Source organism: Trichomonas vaginalis, chromosome IV, assembly GCF_026262505.1.
Source record: "Trichomonas vaginalis G3 chromosome IV, whole genome shotgun sequence".
NCBI lineage: Eukaryota > Parabasalia > Trichomonadida > Trichomonadidae > Trichomonas > Trichomonas vaginalis.
In genome coordinates, this window is record NC_067206.1 from 33,595,024 (window position 1) to 33,622,413 (window position 27,390).

At 32.3% G+C, this 27,390-nt stretch overlaps 9 protein-coding genes and 9 pseudogenes across 18 annotated transcripts, besides 7 other annotated features; 7 read left to right on the forward strand and 11 right to left on the reverse strand.

The window, feature by feature from the left end:
* Positions 1–189: 189 nt before the first annotated feature.
* TVAGG3_0215670 (uncharacterized protein) lies at positions 190–1,714 on the forward strand (the record flags this gene model as incomplete). The annotated part of the gene is made up of 1 exon (XM_001300955.1): positions 195–1,682. One exon carries the CDS (start codon positions 195–197, stop codon positions 1,680–1,682), a length of 1,488 nt encoding a protein of 495 aa, XP_001300956.1.
* Positions 1,715–2,888: 1,174 nt separating this feature from the next.
* Positions 2,889–2,926: a mobile genetic element.
* Positions 2,889–2,926: a terminal%2Cinverted (terminal inverted repeat of Banshee-A3 transposon ID:TVAGG3_0215680).
* A 577-nt stretch (positions 2,927–3,503) lies between these two features.
* Positions 3,504–3,540: a mobile genetic element.
* Positions 3,504–3,540: a terminal%2Cinverted (terminal inverted repeat of Banshee-A3 transposon ID:TVAGG3_0215690).
* A 1-nt stretch (position 3,541) lies between these two features.
* Positions 3,542–12,531: a mobile genetic element.
* TVAGG3_0215710 (uncharacterized protein) lies at positions 3,713–4,675 on the forward strand (the record flags this gene model as incomplete). Its single annotated transcript, XM_051226800.1, has 1 exon — positions 3,713–4,675. The coding sequence occupies one exon, from the start codon at positions 3,713–3,715 to the stop codon at positions 4,673–4,675; it is 963 nt and encodes a 320-aa protein (XP_051111786.1).
* On the forward strand, positions 5,033–6,523 carry TVAGG3_0215720 (annotated as a pseudogene). The gene has a single exon. A coding segment is annotated over exon 1 (1,491 nt).
* TVAGG3_0215730 (uncharacterized protein) lies at positions 9,369–9,800 on the forward strand (the record flags this gene model as incomplete). The annotated part of the gene is made up of 1 exon (XM_051226801.1): positions 9,369–9,800. One exon carries the CDS (start codon positions 9,369–9,371, stop codon positions 9,798–9,800), a length of 432 nt encoding a protein of 143 aa, XP_051111787.1.
* Positions 11,275–11,903, reverse strand: TVAGG3_0215740 (annotated as a pseudogene). The gene has a single exon. A coding segment is annotated over exon 1 (629 nt).
* A 756-nt stretch (positions 12,532–13,287) lies between the features above and the next one.
* Positions 13,288–13,960: a terminal%2Cinverted (terminal inverted repeat of Maverick-1C transposon ID:TVAGG3_0215750).
* Positions 13,288–27,390: part of a mobile genetic element that runs on past the window's edge.
* Positions 14,233–14,673, reverse strand: TVAGG3_0215760 (repellent protein 1 family; the record flags this gene model as incomplete). The annotated part of the gene is made up of 1 exon (XM_051226802.1): positions 14,233–14,673. One exon carries the CDS (start codon positions 14,671–14,673, stop codon positions 14,233–14,235), a length of 441 nt encoding a protein of 146 aa, XP_051111788.1.
* On the reverse strand, positions 14,704–16,278 carry TVAGG3_0215770 (uncharacterized protein; the record flags this gene model as incomplete). Its single annotated transcript, XM_051226803.1, has 1 exon — positions 14,704–16,278. The coding sequence occupies one exon, from the start codon at positions 16,276–16,278 to the stop codon at positions 14,704–14,706; it is 1,575 nt and encodes a 524-aa protein (XP_051111789.1).
* On the reverse strand, positions 16,306–16,712 carry TVAGG3_0215780 (annotated as a pseudogene). Its single transcript has one exon. A coding segment is annotated over exon 1 (407 nt).
* Positions 16,881–17,044, forward strand: TVAGG3_0215790 (uncharacterized protein; the record flags this gene model as incomplete). Its single annotated transcript, XM_051226804.1, has 1 exon — positions 16,881–17,044. A coding segment is annotated over one exon (164 nt), but the record flags the coding sequence as incomplete, so codon positions are not given.
* On the reverse strand, positions 18,009–18,569 carry TVAGG3_0215800 (organellar and viral DNA polymerase type B; the record flags this gene model as incomplete). The annotated part of the gene is made up of 1 exon (XM_051226805.1): positions 18,009–18,569. The coding sequence occupies one exon, from the start codon at positions 18,567–18,569 to the stop codon at positions 18,009–18,011; it is 561 nt and encodes a 186-aa protein (XP_051111791.1).
* Positions 18,757–19,612, reverse strand: TVAGG3_0215810 (annotated as a pseudogene). Its single transcript has one exon. A coding segment is annotated over exon 1 (856 nt).
* Positions 19,642–20,698, reverse strand: TVAGG3_0215820 (annotated as a pseudogene). The gene has a single exon. A coding segment is annotated over exon 1 (1,057 nt).
* TVAGG3_0215830 (uncharacterized protein) lies at positions 21,937–22,410 on the forward strand (the record flags this gene model as incomplete). Its single annotated transcript, XM_051226806.1, has 1 exon — positions 21,937–22,410. The coding sequence occupies one exon, from the start codon at positions 21,937–21,939 to the stop codon at positions 22,408–22,410; it is 474 nt and encodes a 157-aa protein (XP_051111792.1).
* Positions 22,513–22,969, reverse strand: TVAGG3_0215840 (annotated as a pseudogene). The gene has a single exon. A coding segment is annotated over exon 1 (457 nt).
* TVAGG3_0215850 lies at positions 24,200–24,685 on the forward strand (annotated as a pseudogene). The gene has a single exon. A coding segment is annotated over exon 1 (486 nt).
* Positions 24,784–25,031, reverse strand: TVAGG3_0215860 (annotated as a pseudogene). Its single transcript has one exon. A coding segment is annotated over exon 1 (248 nt).
* Positions 25,104–25,747, reverse strand: TVAGG3_0215870 (annotated as a pseudogene). The gene has a single exon. A coding segment is annotated over exon 1 (644 nt).
* TVAGG3_0215880 (integrase core domain containing protein family) lies at positions 25,919–26,404 on the reverse strand (the record flags this gene model as incomplete). Its single annotated transcript, XM_051226807.1, has 1 exon — positions 25,919–26,404. The coding sequence occupies one exon, from the start codon at positions 26,402–26,404 to the stop codon at positions 25,919–25,921; it is 486 nt and encodes a 161-aa protein (XP_051111793.1).

A 27,390-nucleotide genomic window follows, 5' to 3' on the forward strand; every position in this document is an offset into this window, starting at 1 on the left:
AATTAATAATAAATTCAGCTCCCTGCATCCCAGGATGAAGCACAATAAAGAATCATTAAAATCTCATGAATGGATCAATGCATCTTTAATTAATTTAATTTATTTGAATTCTTGTCATATAGCATATTAACGCCCCTATTTATAAAGATGTTTCATTGAGTACAAGAAGGTCAAAAGACGTTTAGCTTCAAAAAATGAGTCGGAACTCAGCAAGAAATAGCTCCGCTCATTTTTTGGCACTACGCCGTAGACTTGATGCAATGGGATATGCTGATTATCCATTAGGTTTAGATTCTGCTCCTTTAGCACAGATAATGCTCGAAGATTTAGTTGCAACAACAGAAGCTCTTAGAGAATCAGAGGAGAGTAATGATGGTGTCTATCATAAACTCGAAATAGCAGAGCAATTATTGGAGCCTTTACAAGAAGAAAACTCAAAATTAAGAAGAGATAACACACAACTTCATAAAGAATTGATTTCTGTAGGTGAAGAGTCGCTTAAATTACAAAATAAACAAGCTACTACTCAATTCCAGCTCCAAGCTGAAAATCGAAGATTAACCTTATCTAAACAACAGGTTGAAGAACAATTAGACTTAGCTAAACAAGATTTAATAGCAGCCAAAGTGCAACTTGCTCAAGCTTTGGAGCCAACAACATCAAAAATCAGTTCAAGAGCTCCAAGCGAAAAATCTAGAAGAAAATCTTCTTCAAAAGATTCGATTTCTAATATAAGCGCTTCTAGCTTCTTAAGTACTAGTCAAGTTGACGTTGATGCAGTGCCAAAGGCAGAATTTGATCAACTTACAAATGAAAATGATTACTTAAAGCAACAAGTAAATCAATTAAGCAATGCATTAGAAGAATCTAAAGCCTGTGTTAAGCTAAGAGATGAAGAAATTGATCGACTTGGAACTGAATTAAATAAAGAAACTGGAAGAAATGGATTCTTGATTACGCTTCGTCATAAATGTCAAAAGGCTGAGGAAGAAGTTGAAAGACTCCGCACTCAAGTTAGATTGATTAATCCTTCAGGCATTGTTAGACAAGATAAGTCAGATAAGAAGACAAAATCACCTCGTAAACCAAAGCTTCAAATAGCAAAGCCAATTGGAGTTGATATTCAGCTCACGAATTCTGAAGATTCTAAACCGCAAATTCCACAAATTCAAAATATCAAGCAAGACAATGATCTTGTGGAATCATTATTAGCTAAAATTGATCAAAAAGAGTCAGTAATAGCTGAATTAACTTCAGCACTTGCTTTTGTCGGTGATAATCTTAATCGATCAATGTTATCTGATAAAAATAACAATATTTTATCAGATATTGAGGCCAAAATGCGGGACATGCAAAATCATTATGAGCTAGAAATCGAAAAGCTCACAAAACAGCTCAATCAAAACGGATTTTCCTCAGTTGACCCAGAAGTTGCCAAATTAATGGCTAATACTTCCAATCTTGATAATACGTATAGTGGAAAAGATAAAAATAGTTTGAGAGAAATTGAAGATCTTAAAAGAAAACTTAATGAAGCAAATGAGAAGCTCAGAGCCAAACAAGATACAGATAGTAAGTATCAATCCATCCTAGAGCAGCTTAGGAGGGAACATCAGGCGATGAAAAAGGAAATTGCTCAAAAAACAGCAGAGTTAGAAAAGTACAAAGGAGTGCATTCTTGAATGTATATATTATTGTTTTGCAAAGTAAAAACATGTTTGTAATTTATTAATTAAATATTTGTTTTAATTTATCGATTTTCTATAAGCAGAATTTATAATATCTGTAAGTTTATAGCGTTTTGAAGCAAAAAAAGCTCCTAATATTTGATTATATTTGATTTAATACTAGAATTAGGATAAAATGATCAAAACATAATAATATTTGTATTACATTTCATTGGCAAGATACGTTTTAGAGGATTGATACATGTTAAAACTAATAAGATAAAGAAAAACGAGTTTAAAATAAACAAAACATAAAATACAGTCTTATATTTCTTATTTTGATAATAGAATGTAAGTACTGCTTAGAAAGGATAGTTCGTGAAGGTTAGATCTAAGTTCCATTAAAAAAATATATAATTTCAATTTGAAAAAATCGAGAAAAGTAGAATTAACTAGAAGGTTCTGTTATTTTTGTATCAGGAGCGTAGGAAGGAACAAGGAAAACTTCTGCAATGTTTGGTGGTACTTCGACGTTATTTCTTCTTTCGTTCCATTTATTCATTTCTTTAACTTCACGAGCTGCTGCTTTAATATCTATCTTAGATAGAGGGTCAATTTCCATACTTTTTCGAACCTCATAAGGTGTTCGCCTAACAGGTCGTGGAGATCGAAGCGCTGGATAAGGATTATGTTCAGTAACATTGAAAAAGTCATCTTCTGGTGGATGAACGTCTTTTTTCATCTTTTTTGAAACAAAATTTCTTGGCGTGGCAGCAAAAACATACTTTTTCCTTGTTGCCGCTGGCATGAATACGTGCCCAAATAGATTCCTTGGACGTGGTGATACAATGTAAGTTCTCCTTTGTACTTGAGCCCTGTCAAGATCGAGTGAGAAATCCATTTTTTGAAATTTCTTTACAAGAAAAAAAAATCTAAAATCGTTAGAATATTAGAGCGATCTTTTCACACTCTTTATTTACTTATGATCGACCAAAATTACTATTTTCGTGATTTCTGTATCTTAAATATCTTTTGTTTTTAATAATACACAAACTTTCATTAAATTTTTTTAGTAGTATATGTGGACGGGTTGTGTGACTTTTTTTGTAAACGTAAGAATTCATACAATATTGAACGATTTTGTATCATTTTTTTTAACATATGAAGTAAAAAATGTAAGATTCTTACAGTTTTTATTCTTACGTTTTTGAATAAATCAAGTGTTGTAAACAGAAATTCATCAAAAGTGACACCTCAGAAAAGCTAAAATATTGAATTTTTGGAACTTTTGATAGAGCACGTTTTTAAATATTAATTAAAGTAAATGTATATTTTGTAAAGATTCTTTTTAATAAAAAAATAAAATTTTGAAGAAGAACACAAAATCTTCTGAAAAAGAATATCACATAAACTCATATTATTTTCTAATATATAACTATTTTATATAAAAATCAAATTCAATGATCTTAAAAGCGAAGGATAAACCTCAAAATTTACGAATATAATGAGTGGGAATATAATGCTTATCTATCATAAAACCATATGAAATATCAATTTTTGCTTTACGCCTATTCCCACTCATTATATTCGTAAATTTTGAGGTTTATCCTTCGCTTTTAAGATCATTGAATTTGATTTTTATATAAAATAGTTATATATTAGAAAATAATATGAGTTTATGTGATATTATTTTTCAGAAGATTTCATTCTATATGCCTATGAAAAGTACTCTCAAAACTAACTTTTTCCTAATTATAATTAAATCTAGAATATTGTATTATGCTTAGTATTATTTCATTTTTCTCATTCAATTTAGAATTTACAAATGTCAAAAAATTGAGAGCTGTCACTTTTGATGAATTTCTGTTTATTACAGTATAACAACTAATTCATTGAAATCTTTAAAGTTCACTAATTCAGAATTAGAAAATATTTTAGAAAATTTTGGAGACGGTTCTTATCCAACATATATGCAGAATGTGAAAGAGTTTTCCAGATTGTTGAATGAATTTAAATATAACGGACCAATTACTAAAAAGGCTATAATGAGATATTTATATCCCAAAAAAGTTGAAAAACAGGAGAATATTCCTCTTTATGGTCCAGAGGACCTGGGCTCAGAGAGCCTTGAAACACCCCCTGAATATTTTGAAGAAAAAATTAAACAAGATGAATATTATAACGATGAGATTGAGAAATTGGAACAATTAAGAAATGAAATAGATGAAAAAATTAAGGAATTGAGAAATGCTGAGAATGAAGTAGAGGGTTTAATGAATATCCCAGCTTCAGAATCAGAAGTTCAAAAATCACATGAGGAAAGATATAAAAATTACTTTTTGGAATCTACTAAAAATTTATTAGATGGTGATATTGACGAAACACTTTCAGAAGAAGGCACAAAATTTATTCATAAACATAAGTTACAATTTATTGACGATGGAGATTATCCATGTATATTACTTTCACCTCCTCTTGATTCTGAAAAATTCAAAAAAGCACTGAAAAATGTAACATATGCAACAAATACGATTAAGAAAGAAGACCATGATATTTACACAAATTATTATTTAAATAAATGTACAGGTGTTGATAAAGTTTTTGATTTGTTAGATAAAATATCAAAAGAAACAATTGGAACATATAAAATTTTATGTGATTGTGGTTTCATTATTGAAGATACCAATAATGTTTCATATGAAAGAACAGCACCGAAGGAAGACGAAGTTGAAAGGTCTATACCATTCGTTATTAAGAATATAAAAGATATGAAAACGTATAAGCATTATATTTATTCATTTATTTCAGAAAAAATGGAAGCAACCCATAAAACATCATCTCATCATTTTATAGCTATTCATACATTCCTTTTCAAAGTTGTGAAATTAAATAAGACAGGAATTAGATTTAATGTATCAGGGTACGCATTCTTGAGTAAATTAAAATGTATTCGTCACGTCGCAGATGATAAAAATTTATGTGTTCTTAATTCATTTTATGGACTTTAGCCCTGGACTCTCTGAGTCTCGGACTTTAAAAAAATAAACTTTATTTTTATTTATTTTTTAATTTTTATTCTTACATAAATGAACAAAAATGGAACAGCTAAAATGAATGATAATCAAATAAGAGCCGAAGGTAGAAGGTTATTTAAACGCTTCTATAACATTCCTGATGGTGTTAATCCTAAAACTCGTAGAAGTTATTTAAATGAAGCCATAGATGCATATGAAGGATTTGACATTTCATCAGAAAGTGAGAGGTTAGCAAGAATGTTAAATGTTAATATTGATTTCTATTATTGTGATCCTCAACCAGAAGACGTAGACATTAACAAGGTAGACTTTCCATTAGTGGATTCAATAATGATAGATCCAGAATTTGAAACAGTAAATATTTTATTAACACAGAGTCCATGTGGAAAACTTCACGCTGACAGAATAACAGACGTTGAAGCACTCACAGGATATAAAGTTTGCCCCTTTTGCAAAGAAGAAGTATATTCTATCCGTGATGATCCAGAAAGGAAAAACCAAAGAAGATTTTTAAAACATTGTGAGAAATGTAAAGAAAATAATGGAAGATTAATTCAAGACGTTCAATTGCAAAACACACAACAACCATATGCACCACATATTACGAAACAGAAGATATATCAATGGCTATTAGCACATAATTTGCAGGAATATTATAAACCAACAAGATATTATATTACTTTTGACTTCGAAACATTAGAGACTAAAGAAGAATTAAACTTTCTGAGTGTGCAACTTTGAACGCTTACTTAAAACCATTCATGGTATCATCAACGGTTAAATTAAACGATAAAACATATACGAGGAATTTTTGCTTAACTTCGAGTGATTCTTTTATTTCTGATTGGATTGAGTTTTTATTTTCAACCTGTTCATTAGTTGCTAAATCAAATATTGAACAATATGAAGAATTAATGAATACATTAAATGAGAAACAAAAGGAAGCAATGAAAGAGCTTTTAGATGAAGAATTTAATAAAGTGAATATCATTGGTTTTAATTCAGGAAAGTTTGATTTAAATTTAATTCTTCGTGATTTAAATACTGCAAAATGGAAGATAAAATCAATGCTGGGTTCTTCTTCTCAATTTAAGCAAGTCATAGTAAAGAAAACAAACTGTCCATATGAATTAAGATTTATTGACATCAGAAATTATATAGCGGGTGGAACATTAGACCAATTCACTCAAGATTTCGGAAACAATAAATCACGTGTTAAATCCTTTTTCCCTTATCAATTCATCACATGGGAGAATTACGAAGATGAATTATATAAAAAGGAACCATTCACTCAAGATTCATTTTATTCAGCATTAACACAAGAAACAATATCCGATTCAGATTATCAAATATATCTCAATGATGCTAAAAACTTTAAGAATAGATTAGAATATTTTATTCATTATTGCAATAAAGATGTTGAAATTATGATTGACCCAATTGATAAAATTATCGAAGAAACATTTGTTTATAAAATTGACATGCTTCATAATCTTTCTTTATCATCGAATGCATCAATGATTCGTTACGCGTTAGCATATAAGAACTTCAATCCTAACGAAACATATCCAGAAGAAGAAAATGTGGAATCAAGTTTTGAATTAACAAAAAAGTATTGGAAATATAAAATTGAATCATATAAGAAACAAGATGAAAAAGCGGAAAGGGATACTAAAAACAATGTTTCAATGGATGACTATCAATACTATCACGATTTAATCCTTTCATCTAAATGCAAAATGTGTGGTAAAGCGTTTACATATGCAAATAAACCAACATTGGATAGAATAGATAATGAAAAACCACATACCAAAGAAAATTGTCAGTTAATGTGTTGTTATTGCAATGTCGTAAAATCAAATAAAGATGAAGATGTTCAACGTTTAAGAATCAATTTAAGAAATTATGCATTAAAAAATAATTTACCAATGACTTTAGATTCAGTTGAAGCTTATCACATTCTCCGTAATGGAATTACTGGTGGTCTATCAAATGTTCAACATCGTGTTAATCTTAAAGGAATCACGCACATTAATAAACTTTCATATAATCCAGAAACTAAAACTGTATCAAATGAGGACACCACCAACATTATGACTCATTTCGTTGGAGTTGACTTTAATTCATTATATCCTTCATCATTTTCATCTAATCCTCATGATTTCATTCAATATACTGACCATAAAATGTATATGCCGGGAAGATTGAATGGTGTTATCATTTGTGATACAGCAACAAAGAAAGCAAAAGCACTGGGAATAATTAAGAAGAAAAATACTTTATTCGTGGCTGAAGTAAAGGGTCATATTGATGAAAAATACATTAATGATTACATAAACTTTTTACCGATAATAAGAAACTTAGATATTATCACAGATGAAAAAACAATTGGCAGTTTTATGTATAATTACATGAAATCAAACAATTACCAGTTGACCAGAAACAGAGGAAATTAACTCAGTTAGCATCAACACACAACCAATATCAACCATTTTCTTCTTATTATCTTTGGTATCTAATAGACAGATTTCATTTTATCATTGATGACATTCAATCAATTTTAACATTTACGAAAAACACTTGTTTTAATGAATTTTTGCGAACAAATTTATGAACGAAAGACAAAAGGCTGAATTAGAAGGAAATAAAGGAAAAAGTTTATTTTGCAAGATTTCACTTAATGGATCATATGTTACGATGCAATGAATACACAAAATTACGCAAAGACTAAAATAATGAATGCACAGAAGGCACGCGTTGCATGTATGTCAAATAAGTTTAAAAAATAAGAGAAATAGGTGAAGATACATATCAACTGATGCTCAAAGATAGATTTTATAGATGTGATACATGTTTACAAGAGGCATTCTTCACTTTAGATAATGCTAAATACTGGTATTTGGTTTTCATTTATGATTTTATGTATAAATGCATGGATGTTAATCGTTTTCATTTCATTGAAGGTGATACTGATTCATCTTATTGGGCAATCGCTTGGCGACCCAAATCTTCCTAACACTCAAGCATTTCAAGCAATTGTTACCGATAAACAATTTTATGATAAAAACATTTTCAAATTCGCACCTTTTGATTTCTTCTGTTTTGATGAGAAATTTAAACCTAAATTAAAGAATAAAGCTGAAGAAAAAGCACATGAGAAGAAGTTATTGGGTTTAGCAATTGAGAAACAAGGTGATAACATGGTTGCTTTATGTCCTAAGTGTTATACATCATTCAATGGTTCAATTGATGGAAGGATTTTAAAAAGATTGCACAAAAAATGAAAGGTGTTAGTTTAAGACAAAATAAACAATTAACACCTAAAATTATTTGGATATAATAAATGATAAATTGATATTTGATGGTCAGAATATTAATTTACAACTTAAAAATGGGTCAATGACTCGCTTAACAATTGGTAAGACTGCATTAACAGGAGCACACACTAAGGCTGTATGTTGTGAAAATGGATGTTGTATGCCATTTATTTAATAAAATACCACAGAAGAGACAAAAGGAACCGTTAATGATGGTTTTGATTCTTGATCAAAGAGGTGGGCACCCTTAAAACATTGATTTTATTTTTATATAAATGAATAACACAGATTTAAAAATTTTAATTGCTGATTTAGTACTTAATCAAAAATTTCTTAATTATTATGATTTAAAAGCATATCTCCAAAAATATAATAATAATATAACGGGTGATGATATGGAATATTATTATCCATATTATAAAAATGAAATTTTGAAATATCATAATAAAATAATTTCTGAAATTAAAGACAAAATTAAAAATAATGAATATATAAAGGGAAAAACTAAATCACAGCTTAAACAGTTGAAAGATTTCAAAAATAAAGTATTAACAGAAGAAGATATTGATGAATTATATAATTTATATAATCCTAGCCACAAAAACCAAAGGAACAAAACACCCAGGTCCTTCAGACTATAAATGATGCACAAGCTTTAATTTATGATTCATTAGTTAAACCATATTCAGCCCGACTTTTAAATGAAGATCAACTTTTGGAATTCATCCTTCAACATAAACTCGAAGCGGGAAAGTATATCAAACCTTTATATACAGCATATTTAAAACAAATGAATAAAATACATCCAGAATTAATGAAGGAAGGAATGAAATCCAAAATCAAAGCAGATAAAATTAAACCACTTACAACACCAAAACCTCCAACGACAGTACCTCCTCCTCCTTCAGTTAATCCTTCATCATTCACTTTATTATATCCATTTCAAACATTTAAGAAGCAAAAAGATTTTAAAAAGGATTTCAAGATATTAAATAAACCAATTGACCCGAAAATTCAACCATTAAAGGAAAAATTTAGTCGACCTTCATTTGCTCCATATCCATATTCATACGAAATTGATCATCTGGAATATTTCAAAAGGAAACGTTACTTATTTATTTGCCATTAACATTAACACTAGATATTTATATTGCATTCCGGTGAAAGGGAAAACAGAACAGGAAACAAGAAGAGCTATTCAATACTTACTAGATCATGAAAGAGTAGATAATATCAGGGGTGATGGTGATAAAGGATTTCAGGCAGCTATGACTCATTATTTCCCACAAATTAATTTTTACTTTTCATCCTCTCCATATACGTTTCATAATAAAATAGTTGATGCGGTAATGAGAACTCTTAGAGATGCGTTAGGGGTTAACGGTCAGATATACTGGGATGGAAATCATGACTCCATCATACAGCAGTTAGTATATTATTACAATAATACATGGCATAGAACTATAAACATGAAACCAGTGGAAATGAAAAATGATATTTCAAAAGAATGGGAATATATTAGAAAGCAAATGGAAAAGTTAAATGATGTTAAACGTGAACAAATTAATTCGGGGCTCATGAATTTTAAACAAGGGGATAAAGTTTTAATTCATCTCGATTATGGAAAAACTGATAAATCAATGACAAAAAGAAGACGAAGATTTGACACAATAGCTGAATTTGTTAGATATATTAACGGCAATGCATTAGTTGAAGTTGACAAGAAATTAATAGAAATTCCGATTTATTTTATTACTCCATTATATTTAAATAATATTTAATTTTTTTTATTTCGTAAGAAATGAGTGACAACAAAGCAGTCAAGAGTCCAGACAATGAATATAAAAAGAAACTAAACAGAATTAAATCAAAAATATGCTATTACAAAAAGAAGCCACAATGCAGTGAGGTTGAAAACGATAAAGAAATAATCGAAAAATTAGAAACTTATCGTTCAATCATTAAACTGAGTGAAGCAAAAATAAAAGAATTTAATAGAATAAATAAATTGATTGGAAGAGATGAATTTAATAAAGATGAATTTTTAAACTCAATCCAAATTTAATTTTTATTCCTCTTCGACAACATCTCTCTTTCCATCATTACTGCATAACCACATTTTCTCAATTTTAGTGGTTTGTTATTTTTAACATGTTCTTGCATCATTTTTATCATTTCCTCCCTTGTTATGATTCGTGGTAAATTTTGAGCTTGTGGGGTATTCATTTATGATAAAAATAAAAATTTAAATTATGCCGTTCTAAAGTTTGAGACAACATGACATTTTGACAACAACACAGGAGGAAGGCAGTTATGACTTATTTTTGAAGAACTGAAGGTGTCACCATGTCACCAGGTAATTTAACTCATGACATTTTGACAACACAGGAGGAAGGCAGTTATGAATTATTTTTGAAAGAACTGAAGGTGTCACCAGGTCACCATGTGTCACCAGGTCATTTAACTTCTTTTAAAAAATGAGACAACATGACATTTTGACAACATCACAGGAGGAAGGCAGTTATGACTTATTTTTGAAGAACTGAAGGTGTCACCATGTCACCAGGTAATTTAACTCATGACATTTTGACAACACAGGAGGAAGGCAGTTATGAATTATTTTTGAAGAACTGAAGGTGTCACCAGGTCACCATGTGTCACCAGGTCATTTAACTTCTTTTAAAAAATGAGACAACATGACATTTTGACAACATCACAGGAGGAAGGCAGTTATGACTTATTTTTGAAGAACTGAAGGTGTCACCATGTCACCAGGTAATTTAACTCATGACATTTTGACAACACAGGAGGAAGGCAGTTATGAATTATTTTGAAGAACTGAAGGTGTCACCAGGTCACCATGTGTCACCAGGTCATTTAACTTCTTTTAAAAAATGAGACAACATGACATTTTGACAACATCACAGGAGGAAGGCAGTTATGACTTATTTTTGAAGAACTGAAGGTGTCACCATGTCACCAGGTAATTTAACTCATGACATTTTGACAACACAGGAGGAAGGCAGTTATGAATTATTTTTGAAGAACTGAAGGTGTCACCAGGTCACCATGTGTCACCAGGTCATTTAACTTCTTTTAAAAAATGAGACAACATGACATTTTGACAACATCACAGGAGGAAGGCAGTTATGACTTATTTTTGAAGAACTGAAGGTGTCACCATGTCACCAGGTAATTTAACTCATGACATTTTGACAACACAGGAGGAAGGCAAAAATAAATTCCAATCATACTTTATAAAGCATCATTTACAGGTATTTCATCGTCAGTAAATGAATCCTCATTATCGTTTGGTTCAACCTGTTTATATAATCCTTTCATTTCTTCTTTCAAAACATAACACCATGTTTGTTTACCATCTATTCTTACCTGTTTCCTATCACATTTATCCTTAATGCTCATTTGGAAATTCTTGTCTTTCATGTCTGATGGTTTGCAGAATAGAGCATTTTTACACGTCATACCTGCACACAATTCATCATAATGTGTATTTATCCATACATCTAAAGGATTTGTTGATAACTCGATTAAATCTTGTTTGGCTTCAGTCATCGGAATGATTCGTACATTAAATGATGAAAGGTCATATTGCATAAAATATGTTAAAAGGTTATCATAAAATTCCTTTGTGCATGAATCCATTAAATTCTTGAAGTAATCAAATTGACCCTTGAATTTACCATTAACTCTTAAAACTACGTATCTTCTGTCTCCAACTTCAATTTTGACAGGGTAAACGTTATTAGTTACGAAAATGAAGTTTGCAACATTCTGAGCAGTTCTTCTGGGTTGATTCTTTTCATTAATTCTAATCTCATTATCCGTTATAATTGATTTCAAAGCGTTGAAGTTTGCGAGTCTGTCTTCACCTACATTCTTGAGTTCATTAAGTACAAGAAACATTTTATTTTCAACTACTGAGTTGAAATTACCCGTTAGCTCACTTATTTCAGTAATGTTTTTACATGAATAACCTGCGAGAAGTTCAGAAATAATGTCTGTAAATCTGTTTTTACCTGTTCCCTGAAGTCCTTTCAAAATAATTGCTGTTTCATTCTTGATTCCAGGATGTTGAATCATTGATGCAATCCAGCCGAGAAGGTATTTATACACTTCATCGTTATTATCACAAATGGCTTCTTTAATGAAATTCATAAACATCTCAATTTTTGAGTAATCAGGCTTTTCAAGAATGTTGTATTTATAACCCTGAAACGTTGAGAAAACATCGGGGGAATCAGATTTAAAGCAAACACCCTTAACGGTTAATGAAGACAATTGATTTAGTAGTACATCCCATGCTGTTATGGTTTTACCTTCTTCTTTAAATAATTTAATCATTTTGAGTGACTCTTTCATGTTTGATTGAAGAACGAATGATATTTGATTCATTTTGTCGTGTATGTTGTAATCTTTCTGAATGAAGTATTTATTTCCACAATCTACAAAACGGATTACACGTGATAAATCCTCAATTACTTCAGAACTGTTTTATACTGATGATTTTCAGCCTTGCGTCTAATATCTGTTATCAAAAACGAGTCATCAAGTTTGATATCAAATGTTATTTTTGGCTTACGTAATAAAGGTAAAACATATTCATCATAATATTCCTTTTGATAAAGTTTTAGAATCTTCACCAAAACAAATGGAGAAGTCATTAAATGTGCATATCTACTACGTGCTTTTTCAAAATTACTTTTTGCATTTTCTGTTAAGCTGCAGAAATTATAAACGTTATCGTATGCTTCATTAATTAAATGATTAGGTAACGAATTAATTGCTTGAAACAGTGTGAATAATGTAACTTCTTTTTCTAAATTCATGTTTCCACCATCATTATGTACTTCAAAATCACAGATGCCATCAACTATGCTCTGGGCAAGTTTATCGTCAATGTTTACATCTTTGTTTTCATTCATTATACTCTTTATTTCTTCGCTCTTCTGTTCAACTCTTACCTTAATATTCAAATCATTTAATATATCGTTTACTGTTCTGGTTAATGTTGAATCATAACTTCCACGAATGAATGAGTATGTATTGATTGGTTCTGATGCATTCTTGCGAACTCTTGAATCAGCCATAACTACTAATGAACGCTTTGAATCATCAATAGAAGTCATTATGTCAATATCATAATCATTGCAGGAATAACATTTAATCATTCTGTTCGAAACTGCATAGAAGAAATTAGTGTTGCAATAAATGTGAAGACCTCCTGAAGCGGTTTTAACGATAACATCTAGTTAGTATGGTTAAGTTGGGTACTGTGGCACTGCGTTCCTCCATACGCAATACTTGTGAATTTGACACTTTACAAAACCGTTAACGTAAATTTTACAACATGAACGCAAAAACTAATTTAACCTTAAATATTTACAAAGCCGCCAACCACTTCACTAACGAACTCACTAATGTAAAAAATAAACGTTCTCACTATCGTTCTCACTAACAACTTCACTAATGTTCTCATAAATTTTCCTCAATATCTTCATCATCAGTGTTAACCCTATTGTAGTCATACTTGAAGCCATAAACTTTCTCTAACTTCTTAACGTACAATTTACATAACTTACCTTCGTCATCGTATGGTTTAATGATATAACTATTTCTATCTTTATACACAGTCAATGAAAAGTCAACTGGTCTCGGATGTATTTGAAAGAACATGTTATGCTCAGGAAGGAAGAATAAATGTTTAAATGTATGTTTGTTATACTGTGGAATTTCGAATGAGTTGCTTTTGTTCTGTCATTTATATAAAAATAAAAATAAAATAAACTTAAAAATTAATGATATCACCACCCTCACACGTATGAAAACATAGCACAAAAATAAATTTAGGTGAAGTGGTGAATCTCACCTCTTTTTTCACCTCTTTTTTCACCCGTTGAATTCATTGCTTTATAACTCTCTTCCTTTCTCCAACTCTTCTAACTTCTTCTTAAGTTCAGCAATGTTGTCCTCATGAAGTTTAATCTTCCTTAATATACCTTCTCTATCTAATGGTTGCTTTATCTTTCTAAACTGAACTCTACCATCCTTCATAGTATGAACGTAAAAACCTTCTGGAACCGCTCCTGATTTAATGTATTCTACCAAAAACTTTTGTTTCATTGCTTCAGTGACTTTAGTCGTCATTTCAATCAAATAAAAATTTTAATATTAAATAAAAATAACGTTATTTTTTCAGTAAGGAAACGCAGGAGTTTTACGATTTATTTGAGGAGTAGGTTCTGGTTTAAATGTTGGAGTCGGTTTAGGAGTTGACTTTTGAACAGGAGTTTGTACTTTCATAGGTTCAGGAGTCATTGAAGGTGTTGTTTGTGATGGTGTCGGAGTTTGTTTAACTTCAGCTACTTCAGTATTATTTACAACATTTGCTTTATTTCTTTTCAACATCATAACTGCTCCTGCTGTAGCTAGCAAACCTAGTGGGAGACCATATTTTATATAAGGACTTGACCAAATGCTATTTTTGACAGGAGCTGGTGGAACACCTAACCTTGGTGAGACTGCTCTTTGCCATTGTGCAGCTCGTAAGAAATATTCAATAGGTGCTCCATAATCGTTTGGTAAAGTTTGTTTCATAGATGGTGAAGGTTCACGAGAGCTTGATGAAGAACTCATTTATAAGCTTTAAAAATAAACGTTCATCCTTTATTCCTCACTGTCGTCCGTAGCTAAGTTATAGTCATCTAATCTTATTATTGGGATTCCATTAGCACGCACCTGAATGGCAAAGCAACAATCCCTCATAAATCCAATAAGTGGCTTTGGTACATTTTCAGTTGCTAGTTCAATAGGTCCTTTAACAGACAATTTGTATGTTATTGGAGCAGTAGATGTTTGACCTTGCTGGAAGCAAAAGTCCACTTCTGTTGGAAAACCACATAAGAAATGTGTGTTGTCATAGCTATCCCATTTATGTTCCACACTACCATCATCCACCAATGACCTCATAACATCTTCATTAAATCCTATCATATCATTGTTTGTATTGCAAGCGTTCGCAACCATTTCATAAAATACAGGTCCATATGATTTTTCAGGTTCTGCAGGCATATTTCCATAAGCTCCCATGGAAAGCTGAAGATATTTAAACTTAGGGTTCTCAAAATTAACATAATAGTTGTCTTTCTTTCTAAATAGTGCCCAAATACTTTTAACATTAATAGGCGTATAAGCTGCTGTAAATGTTGCACTTGAACTATCTGTATTCTTTGAGAATGAACCGTCCATAGGAATCCAATCCATAACTTTAACAGGAAAACATAAAGCCTCGTTTGTATAATGTTCTACAAGTTCTGTATAAATGTTAGGGTCTAAAGAGAATGACTTTGGATGAATGAAACATTCATTAAAATCCATCTTTGTTCGAAATAGTTGCTGGGTTACAGTTGTAATAGTAACTGTTCCACTAGCTTCTACTGCCTTCGTTATCATAGTGAATGGTTCATTCCATGGAACAAATTTATTTGTCGGTGGATTTGAATCTGAAGCAAATGCAACTTTAAGAGTTGGATTGAAAGCAATGATATCATTTACAGATATAGATGTGCATTGTAAGGCGTCGCTACTGAACTTTACTTTAAGCTGAATGTTTCCTGCAAAAGCTGGAATAAATCGAATAGCTTCTAATGGAAGGAATCTTCTAACAGGAATTCTTAAACGAAGCTTAAAATCAAATGATTTTCCTGCTGTAATTGGACCACTAACAATTTGTCCTGTTCTGCATGTTCCCGAATGACTCCATACATCTTCATGTCGAGTCTTTGAGAAAACATCTACTTTCTTTATTTGTTCGGTAGTTTGTGAGTTTGAAGTTATATATGCTTCTTCTCTTGCGTTGTCTTGAGAATATACGATACGACCATTTGCAAGGATTTGATATCCAGCAACTGCATAGAAAGCGTCATCGAAACCAATCCAAAATCCTGGTGGGTTTGTTTTATTGGAACCTGAACCAATTTCTTTATCTACAATAAATTGACCTTCCATTTTATACGTAATGAATGTATTGTAAAGGTCCAACATATTTTCACCAGGAGGTGAGAGATTGAATGTTACCCATGTGTTATCTTTAGCAGTTCCAGGTTGTGATGGAATCTTTGCGTCAGAATATTTTCTATTAGTGTCACCAATTTGAACTGCATTGTCTATGATATCGAAATATGAGCGAATCTGATGAATATGCTCTGCTGGAGTAAATTCGTTTAGCTGTTCGTTCTGCATGTATTTACTTCAGATAAAAATATCTATTTACTTCATTATTCTCACTCTTCTTCTTGGCATTCGTGGTGGAAGTTGTTTCTTGACATTTTCAATGAACTGTACATTCTCTTTTGTCTCAACTTCTTTCACTGGCGGGTCAGGGTTCTTTGACTCGGTTTGCTTTTCAATGAAATTCACGAACTTTGCAATAAGCTCTTGGTTCGTTATTGAAAGAACATCTGGCTTCTTTTCTTCTTGTTCTATTGACTTTTCAGTTTGAACAGAAGGTTTTATATGGGCTTCGTGGACTTCACCCTTGCCATGCACCTTAATGTTGTCGCTCTCTGCATTCGCTAATGGAACCTTTCTTTTTCTTACATATATTTTACCATCTTTACTCTGACTTACATAATAGAAAGGATGTTGTATTCCTCTGCGTCATTTAATATAATAGACTCTCGTTCTGATTTTGACAAGCTCATTTTACATCGGTTAAAGTTTTAATTTAGTTTTTTATCTGCAGTCAAATGACTCAGACAAGCCCTACGGACAAGACCCAAGGTGTCATAGATGTTGAAGCATTGAAGAAAGAAATTCGCGAGCAAATTTTATCCGAACTGAAGGAACAAAAACAAGAACAAAAGCCAGAGAGACCAAAGAGAAAACTTAGTGAAAAACAACTAGCTGCATTAGCTGCTGGAAGACAAAGAACCCACGTTTGCTGGCAAAGAAAGCTAGAGAAGAAGCTGAAGCAAAAGCTAAAGAAGCTGAAGCAAAGAAAGAGTAAATGGTTTATTTTTATCCGAATAAATGTATAGACAAATACCTTTAACTGTTGCGTTCAGTAGTGAAAACCCTGACGTCAAAATAAAGGGGAACAGAGTAACGTTTAAGTTTCCAACAGACTGGATTGTGAACATAAATGAAGAGAAGTACATTGGCATAACATCTATGTATATAACACGTGCTTTCAGAAAGGTTGACTTTATACTTCAAGTCGAGATAGAAAATGACGAACAGTCTTTAAGCGCCCAAAACATTCACATATACAAATACTTTAAAGACGATACAACATTGTTGCAATGTATGATTTCATTTAATGAGATGTTCGAGAAAAAGTTCAACATTGAAGTACAAACTTTACAGCCTTTACGTGAGTTTCTTGCACAACTGAAAGAAGAAGGTAGTCAGCCACAACTTATAGACTTTCATTATGAATTTAATGAAAATGAAGATGGAACTCATGACTGTCAATTCATTGTATTCTCACCATTCAATGAAGTCGCTAAAGAGAAAAAAATCCATTACGTATAAGGTTTCAAATCTCCGAACCAAGTGATGATTTTAAGAATGTTTTCAATTATGATGCAATGCTTCCGAGGAAAAATGAATTTTCAAAGATTGTAACACCTGGCATTTGGGATAGAAAGCAAGCATATTATATTCAAACTTAAGTAAAGGAGTTGAAAATGAGTTCATTGGTCATACAAGAACTTCACCACTTCCTAACCCTAAAATACTATAAATTAACTGGCTTCAATCGTGAGTTTTGGATAGACATGTTCTCCACTCATGACCATAAATGTCCAGTGTTCTTGCCTCCAGACCATAAGGACTGTCTCTACATTGAAGCACAACTCTTAAACTCTACCATCGCAGTATTGTAAAATCTACGCTAGCTTTATTTTTATCACGAATGACCTCATTGCTGACAAAAATAAGCGCTAGCGGCAAGGGCGAAGCCCATGACCTCAGAACTTCAACTTACGAATAAAGCTTGTTTTAGTCGTTATTGAAAAGTTGAACTTTTCAGCAAAGCAAGGTTGACATGACTTACATAAGTCGAATGCAATCTCTTGACCATCATAAAGTGCTTTGTAAAGTTTCATTAAACTGAACTCAGAGTCTTTGTCATATGTTCCAACAGGTATGTGAATGTTCTTATCTTCATTGTAATAGCATTGTATAGCTTCAGGAAACATTTCATTAGCGGTTAAAGCAATAACATCTTGCTTCACGCCTTTCATTCTGCAGTGAAATGCAACTTCATTTAAATCGTTAGTGAGTAAGTCTATGTAGGTCTTCTTTCCACAGAAAATACTTTTATAAGCTAAACTTTGTTTTCCAGGTGTTATTTCTGCAAAGTCGCTATGAAATTGACCAAGGTTCTTTCCTATAAGTTCGCGACCATATCTCTTCTTAAACTCTGCTGCAAGCTTTGGGATGTCTTCATTATATAAGTGCATACTGTCGGTATCCTGGTAAAAGATTTGAAGTCCCATGTCCTCTGCAGTACAGAATACTTCATTCATAATACGTTTTGACATAGACAGAATATTAACACCAAGTGGACAGAAGTTAAAGTGTCTGCAAATGCTTTTCGTTAGCTTGAAAATAGTTTTATCTGAACCATCCAAACCTTCGAACTTCACTATATGGTTGTAATTTCTTATAGCATATCTTATAGCATCTTTGTCATTTACTATGGTTATTTTTGACTCAATAGGAGATAGAATAGTTTTGCCATAAATGCTGTTCAGAATGAGTTTTATAATTTCTTGCAAAGGATTTCCTTCTTTCTTATACTTTAACCTTAACTCAAACAACTTCTTTACTTCATCTCTTATTCTCATATCTCTGTTTCCATCGTAATAGTATCCTTGCAACACTTCACATTTGACACCTTGATATTTTATGAGGTCTTGTAATGTTATATGGTCAACATGCATGAGACAGCAAGTGTTTGAACTTCTTGGAACGTTAAGTTCTGGATTTAGTTCAGGGTCGCAAACTATTAAATGAAAGTGTCTGGGTATACCAATCTCTGTTATCTTAATGAGAACAAAGAAGCCAGACATAAACTTTTCACCAATGGGTTCCTTTTGGTCATCATCGAATAAATGTCTCATGAGATACTCTGTGCTTAGCATCTCATCCTTCAATACTTTTGGAATTCCTTCTAAAGTATAAAGTCTTGCTATAGCTGAAGGATATAATGAAACAGTGTCGAAGTCAGCAATGAGTTCTTTTTGCTCTTTTGTTTCATGTTATCTGACAACATACATCTTCCACCTTGAATGCATCTCGAAATAAATTCTCTTGGTTTATTTGAGAGGTCATAAAGATTTCCATTCGGGAAGTATACTCTGTTCTCAAACAATTTGTTAGCAATAGAACAAATACTAACGTAGTCATAAACGTTTAAATCAAACTCTTTCAATAAGTCATTGCGGAACTTTACAAAACCTTCTCTTAAAATTCTTACATCTTGTTTGCAGTAAAACGTGCTATATTTTTCTAAGTCGAAGTGGTTTTCATCTATTCTGCAACCTTTGATGGAATCTATGTTCTTCATAAATGTATCTGCATCATGGATAAACTTACATGCTTCAGAAATGACACCAGTTCTGTTGTCATTTGCTAACAAAACACTGCTGTAGTAGTTATATGGAAATACTTCTTTCGGTCCTGTTTGTAAGTTAAACATAGCAGGAAATAGTTTAAGCTTCTTATTTATAACACTGTAAGAGTCTTTTATAATAATTGCCCGTCCTTTATATAAACCAGTTATTTGCATTGTTCGTGAACCTTTAATGATGGGAGTTCCTTTCACTTCTGTCATGTGTCTTAAGATGAAGTTTATGTCATAACTGAGGTTGTGAAATATATTAAACTCTTGTCAGGAAGTCTTTCCAAAAATTCTGTTGCACAGTTTTGACCCCAAATGCTTTCACTAACTGAACCATCTTCACTGTCATAACAGATGTTAAAAGCTTTATGAAAGCCATCCGTACTACACTCAAAGTCAGCAAAGAAAACGTGCTCAGGTATGAATTTACATTTAGCTTTATTTACTTCTTTTGACTCTGCTTTCTTCTTCAGTTGTACACAATACTTTGGAGCATATGTCAAATCTTTAAATGGTGCAAGGTTCTGTTTATATAAGTCAGTCGTATATGTGAAAAGTTCTCCATAAGAAATAGGTTCGAAATATTTGCACTCCCACAATGTTTTCATAACATCCCATAGCGGTGTTGTTCTATCATAACGAACTACATATTTTTCTTCTCTCTTTGTATAAATTTTCATCTGTTTCTCAATGTTCATTCCACCACACTCCTTCAAGATTTCTTTATAGTTTCGAATGAAGTATGTTGTCATTGGAATCTTTCATTTAGCATGAGTGGTCTTCAACAAGAAGTAAGTCAATAGTTCTAACAGTTTCGCATTCTTTTGGTATATATCTCTTTATTTCATTATGTCTTGAGTCATTGAAATAACCAATGGTAACATTAAATGCTATACCTGTTGCGTCAGAAATTTCTTGTACTTTACTTTGAGGAAAGTCTCTAACACGAATGACTTCTCTCATGTGGTCAATAGTTTCTTCATTTACTCCAGCCTGAATGCAAGCATAAACGAAACAATTGTCCTCTGTCATAAGTGTTGCAGTTCTTTTGTTCAGTTCATTGAAGATTTGGTAGCGTTCAAGATTTATAGGTAATGTGCAAAGATACTTCCAGAACTGACCGCTTCTCTTCTTATAAAACTTCTTTTCACCATTATCTTTCCAAAAGCTTTCTATAAGTGCTGGGTTTCCTGTTTGCTTAAGAGCTTCCAAAATGGCTTTCTGGTCATTTGTCAGTGTGCTTTCATCTCTATATGGTCTCTTTTTTGGTTTGCCTTTCTTTACATCTGACATCGTTAAGCCTTCATATTCTGTTAAATCATACATCTTTATTTCGGTAAGATTCTTTATGTTTGTCAAGAAGAAGTCATAGTGCATTTCAACAATACCTGCAGCATTTGCTTCTATCTCTGATATAAAGTTCTCCTTCAAGAGCTGATGTAGTAATGTTCCAATATTATTGAGGTTTAACGTAGAACATTCATACTTTCCACCAAGTTTATAACATACCATCCATCTCTGTTGGAGTTTATTTTAATTTTCTCTAAGAGTCTCATGAAAACCTTACCGAAATGTTTGTGTAAGTAGTCTCTGTTTGGTTCATCTAAAGCTTCGATGTTAAAGTCAATGAGTCTATTGCCTGACTTCACATTTCTCTTCCTATTCTCTTCATCTTTCTTTAACCATCTCTCACCTTCTTTTGGTTTGTCGTCAATGGAACGAATGACATCGTTAGCTTTGCGAACTTGTTCTATAGCACTTTTAAACATCTCTCTTCTCTGTTGTTTCAGTGTGTCGTCTCTTCTTCTTGTTTCACCAACGTTTGCATTTGTTATGTCAAACATTCTCTTCTTACTTCATGTGGTACAGCTCTTCTTGTTTCACCAACGTTTGCATTTGTTATGTCAAACATTCTCTTCTTACTTCATGAGGTACTGAACGTCTATGATATAAGTCAATAGCAACGTCATTTAAAGGAAATGCTCTTGCATGGACTTCGTCCTCGCCGCGTTGCGGCTTTATGAACTCATGAATTCTATCATAACTTATTGCACCATTATAGTCATTAATGAGTCAGCGAGTGCTTTTTTGTTTGTGTAATGCTTTGCAACATCTATGTTAGCTTCTGTAAGAAGTTGTTTTATTTCCGAGTGTTCTAACTTAGACAACTTCCGATACATCTTTAGTAGGAAATAAAAAAAATATTTTTTGAAAAAATTAGATTAGATTTTTTTTAAGTTATTTTTCAAAATAATTAATATTTTATTTTAATGAAACACATGCAAGATTGCAAGTTCTTTTCATACAATGCTCTCGCTACTGCCATCAAGAATGAGTTCAATAATGCTTCAAATGTTAATATTATCTTTAACAAGAAGTTTGTGAAAGAATCTAAGTTTGGTCAGTATGTCAGACCATTAGCTATTGTCATTGACCGCAAACGTTATACTTCACAAGAGTTAGCAGTAGTTTTGAAACAAAAGGGTTTCTTCGTGAATGTCAAAGATACACACTTTACTGTCATAAAGAACTCTAACGTTGACTTCTTCAGTATTGCTTTAAATCTTTCCGAACAGAAAGAATATAAGAAGGGTGAAACAAATGTGAAATATTATCCTTCATCTCTGAAAACAATAACGAACAAAGATGTTATACAAAAGTTCTTACCAAAGGTTGAAGAAGCTTCTATTGACATTGACGAAGGAAGTGAAATGGTTGAAGAAATTGACCCTGAAGCTATTTAACCAAAATATATTTTTGGTGAAGAGGTGAGATTTCACCTGTTTTTTCACCTCATTCTCTCTTCGTTAATGTGTCGTGACTTCTTCGTTAATGTTGTCGTGACTTCATTCTTCCTCCTTGAAGTTATCGAATATTCTGTTATTTTTTCCTTCAGTAATGGTAAGTCTTCTTTGAATGTAAGTATTGTACAACCTTTCATATGTCATTAGTGTGTTTGAGGAAGAGTATTTTTGACAATTTCCTTTATTTGCTCATTCGGTGTCATTGAAATCGGTAAGTTTTCACGATAGAACCAGTTTCTGTCAGATTTGTAAATCTTAGCAAGGTCATAAAAGCTTTTTGTTGTTTCTTCTGACTAAATGCAACATAACCATATCTCTGTCTTCTTCATTTTCCATCTCTTCAGCGTAAATCATATACTTATAACTCTTTTCCTTTCCTTTTGTACTGAACGTGTATTCTTTTCTGTATGCTTTTGTCTTTGGATTCAATGACTTCATCTTTTGCTTGAAGTTTCTTTTCCATCTCTCCACGTTCTGCTTTATATAGTTCATCTAACATCATGAAAATATAACAAGCATAACGAGTGAAGCCCACATTGCTACAGCATTTACTAAAAGTCTATGAACATAATAACCTTTCAAACCAGGAGCCAAATTCTTGCGATTTTCGTACGGAATCTCTTCCCTCGGTTTTCCGAGGGAAGCAATCATATGAGGAAATTCTTCTAAAAGTTCTTTTGTCTGTTGGTTTTCAAACCAATGATATGCTTGCTTTGTAGAACGAAGAGCATTCATTATACTTTGCATTTGGTACATGTCATCTTTGACTGAACGAATGAGACGTAACTGTTTGTTATATTGTATGTACTCGTATTCTTCATTTATGGCTTCATGAACGATGGCAGTTGTTGTGTTCTCTAATGTTGACATATCTGTCTTTACATACAGGATAAAAAAATAAATAAAATAAAATTAGCGTTATTTCCTGACTTTCACAAAAGACCAAAAATAAACGCTTTTACATGTATTTTTCAGCAACTTCGTCAAATAATTTTATAGCTTTATCTATCTCATCTACTTCAAACACGTATGAATATCTTATGCGGTGGGAAGCTAGATGGAAATAAATTTACGTCAAATATGCAATTTATAAAATCTTATGTCGACAGGCTACGTAGCACAGTGGTCTAAGTGGTGTTATGGAGGGGTCAGGGTCTGTGGTTCGAACCGCGACAGCGCCGTATTTTCTTATTTTCTTTATTTGTCTTGTTTGTCGTGAATAAAAAAGTGTCATAAAAGTGCTCTATCTTCCACGGGAATAAATAAAATTTACTTTATTTCTTCTTTATTTCTTTGTTCCCGTGGAAGAAGGGTTTTGCTGTTTTTTCTCAGCCGAAATCAATGATTTTTCATTTTTGGAATCCTTAGCGAATGAGGAATCTTTTTCTCTCGTGGAAGCTTTGACCTAAAATATATTTAGGTGAAGAGGTGACATCTCACCTGTTTTTTCACCTGTTTTTCTCACCTCTTGAATTTTCATGGAATTTCCTATATGAAAGAAAATAACGCTAATTTTATTTTTATTTATTTTTTATTTTGTATGTAAAGACAATAATGTCAGTCGAAGCAAAAACATTCACGAACAAATCTAATGGTGAAACATTCACAAAAGGCACTTAAACGGTATTGAGTCTTAACGTAGAGACAAGGATGGTTACATTAATGCAACAAAGATGGCAAGAGAAGCGGAAGGTTAAACCATTTAAACAGATTTCTCAATAGTACTAAAATGCAGGAAATTCTTGAGTTTTGGATGAACGAATACGGTGGAGCCAAAAGTGGCTCGACCTCAAACAAGCATTTTATGAGCTTACTAAGGGCTTATGAATGAATTCAAAGGTATTTACATACATGCTGACCTCGTTCATTTGTTGCTGAATGGTGCTCTGTAAAGTATGCATTTTATGTCAAAGATATTATGGACTCCATAGACAAGAAAGTTCATGAGAAGTTAGATGAAGAAGAACTCGAAGATACAGTGGAGAATGCTAAACCTTTTGTTCGAAGAAGAAGTTGGAAAAATGTGTAAAAACAATTAGAACATGAACGTGAGATATGTTATGGTTATAGAGATTCTCCATACGAACTAGACCAATGGGAACAAGAAGATTTAAAGAGAGAATTTAGAGAATATGAACTCGCTAAGATAGCATTTGAAGCTGCAGAAAAGAAGTTAAAAGTTTGGGGTCGTTTTGTAAAAAAATATTGTGAGTAAATGAACCATTTATTTTTATTGAATTCACCAAAAATATAATTTAGGTGAAGAGGTGAGATGTCACCTGTTTTTTCACCTGTTTTCTCACCCTAGTTATTTTATAAGCGTTTTACATGAATTGTACGATGTATATTTGAAATCCTAAACAATTTCGTAGCTTCTATTTCTTCTGTCAGTATGTCAAAAGTTTTAACAATACCGAAGGTTTCTTTATACTTCTTCTTGACGTCAGATAGAAGGAAATCTTCTGCTGTTGGATAGTTTTTGTTCAGAAATTCTAACATGTTCATTTTATCTTCTGCTGGCTTTCTGCTTCTTTCTTTAAGTCTGCATAGTCGTTTCTCATTCTTTCTATCTCTTTGACTGAGTAGTTATATTTCCTCATTGCTGCTTTACATTTAGAACATTGTGGGTTCACTTTGCGTTATATTCTGAAACCTTACCTGCTAAAACAACTAAGGCGTCAATGGTTTTTCTCATCTCAAACATAGCGGTCTTATCTGTTCATTCCATACCTTACCTCTTCTATCTTTATCTCTTATTTCCCAAACACATTCAGCAACTAATGAAACAAAGTTATCGTAGGTCTTAAACTCCTCAGATTTATATATGTCAGAAATGTTTTTATATACCATGTCGCAATCTTTGTCCATAACCTTATGGTTGCAATGAAAACCAAGGAATTCATAATTTACTTTACGTATGAACTTCTTTATTTCTACTGAGTCAGTTGGTTTCACTTCAATTTTCGTCGAATTCAGGAATAGTGAGTTTTTGTTGTTGGATTTCAGGCAATTTGGGTAAATGGTCAATAATGTCCTGCATTTCATAAAGATATTCTTCATTTTCTTCATCTTTCGCACTACAGTCTAAATTACTTGTTAAAAGTTCTTGCTTTATCTTCTGGATTTTTGTTTCAAAAGTATATGAAGAAGGAATGAAGTTTTTCATCTCTACTAACATTGACGTAGGATTCATGACTAACGAGTTTGGTGCTGTTGTTGTGGACAGAGTCCCGCCGTTCGCGGCTTGAATTGTTGTTGTGCCGATTGTTGAAATCATATCTTTACATACAAAATAAAAAAATAAATAAAAATAAAACTAACATTATTTTTGGTCTTTTGTGAAAATTCATGAAAATTCAAGAGGTGAAAAAAGAGGTGAAAAAACAGGTGACATCTCACCTCTTCACCTAAATTATATTCATGTCTGATTTACATCCAACGAAAAAGTTTAGAAGAATTTTCTTATTCTTTCTGGCATGTTTTTATCTTTCCAGTACTCCCGCTCTAATGGTCCCAGATGAGTTGGTTTAGATTCTCTCAAGTTCTTAGATGGTATAACATCTTCAACGCCTCCTTCATATCTTACTTTATAAGTGTCATCGTTTATGTTGTAGTCAAGTATTTCAATAACCACTCCTCGCTTTGCTTCGTCAATGGTTTCAGCAAGTTTGCCATTACTACTTTCAACTAATTTATGTCGAGGGTAAAATGCTATGGAGTCGTCAGCAGCTTTTATAAGATATCCATTACCTTGTGTAGAGTCTACGATATAATAGTTTCTACTTAACCTTAAACGTTTCTTTGTCAACGGTTTGTCGTCAAGAACTACACGAACTTTTGTACCAGGAATGAGGGTAAATTGTGTTGAATTTCTGATATTTTGTGTTTGGCTTCGTTTCTTTTGTATATACTTTTCTTCTTGTTGTTGTGTCATTGAATTTGGTGTATGTCCTGTTGTAGAATGTGTTGAGGAATTGTAAACTTCGATGAAATGTTTCATTGTTTCTTCGGTAAAGTCTCGCTCTTGATTTAAATCTCTGAGCGTTCTTATGAAGCGGTTAATGATACCGAGTATGTTATGGTTATGGTCTTCAGTAGTGTAGTGAGTTATGTTATGCTTAATGAGAAAATCTGTGATTTCATTGCTGAGGTATGCACTGTCTTGGTCTGATGTTAAAGTACTTGGGCTATGTTCTGCTACAAACTTTTGTAAAACTCTTAACACTTCACGAGTTCCTTTATTTTTCATTGGATATGCATATGCTTTACGAGTGTTAACATTAATGAAGATGAGGAATGGTTTATGACCACATTTTCTGCTTTGAATGAGAGTGTCAAATTGGTATGCGTCAGGAGTGTTGGAGTAAATTGGTAAAAAGTAGTCGTAAGGGTTTATTTTTGTTTGATGTACAACATTTTTGTCAAAGAACCTTTTCACTTCAGCTCTGTTAGTAAATCCCCAACTCTTTGCAGCTTCATTGAATTTCTTAAATGACCTCCATGGATGTTGTTCGAATACTTCTTTCAAGCTCATTTATGTAAAGTTAAAGATTTTAACCAACTCGTATCCAAGCGTGCATTGTTATATAAGGAGGCATATAATCTTTTCCATTACCTGCTGGGTCTGTAATACCAGCTACAACATGTGTATGATTTCCTGCAGTTCCACAGAAAATACCTGTGCTTGAATCTACTGGGTCAGTTGAAATATCATATCTATGCATTCCCTGTCTATCCGAACCCGCTGCAAGATTTGTATAACCTCTTTTTGTTATTGAATGTGAATGGTTTCCTTCCACAGATGTTCTTCCACTGAACCTATGCATATGTGAAGGAAGGTTTTCAATACCTATTTTCTTTGAACCTCCCATCTTCATTGACTGCGTATTAGTGTAGAATGGAAAACTGTCAACTATTTCA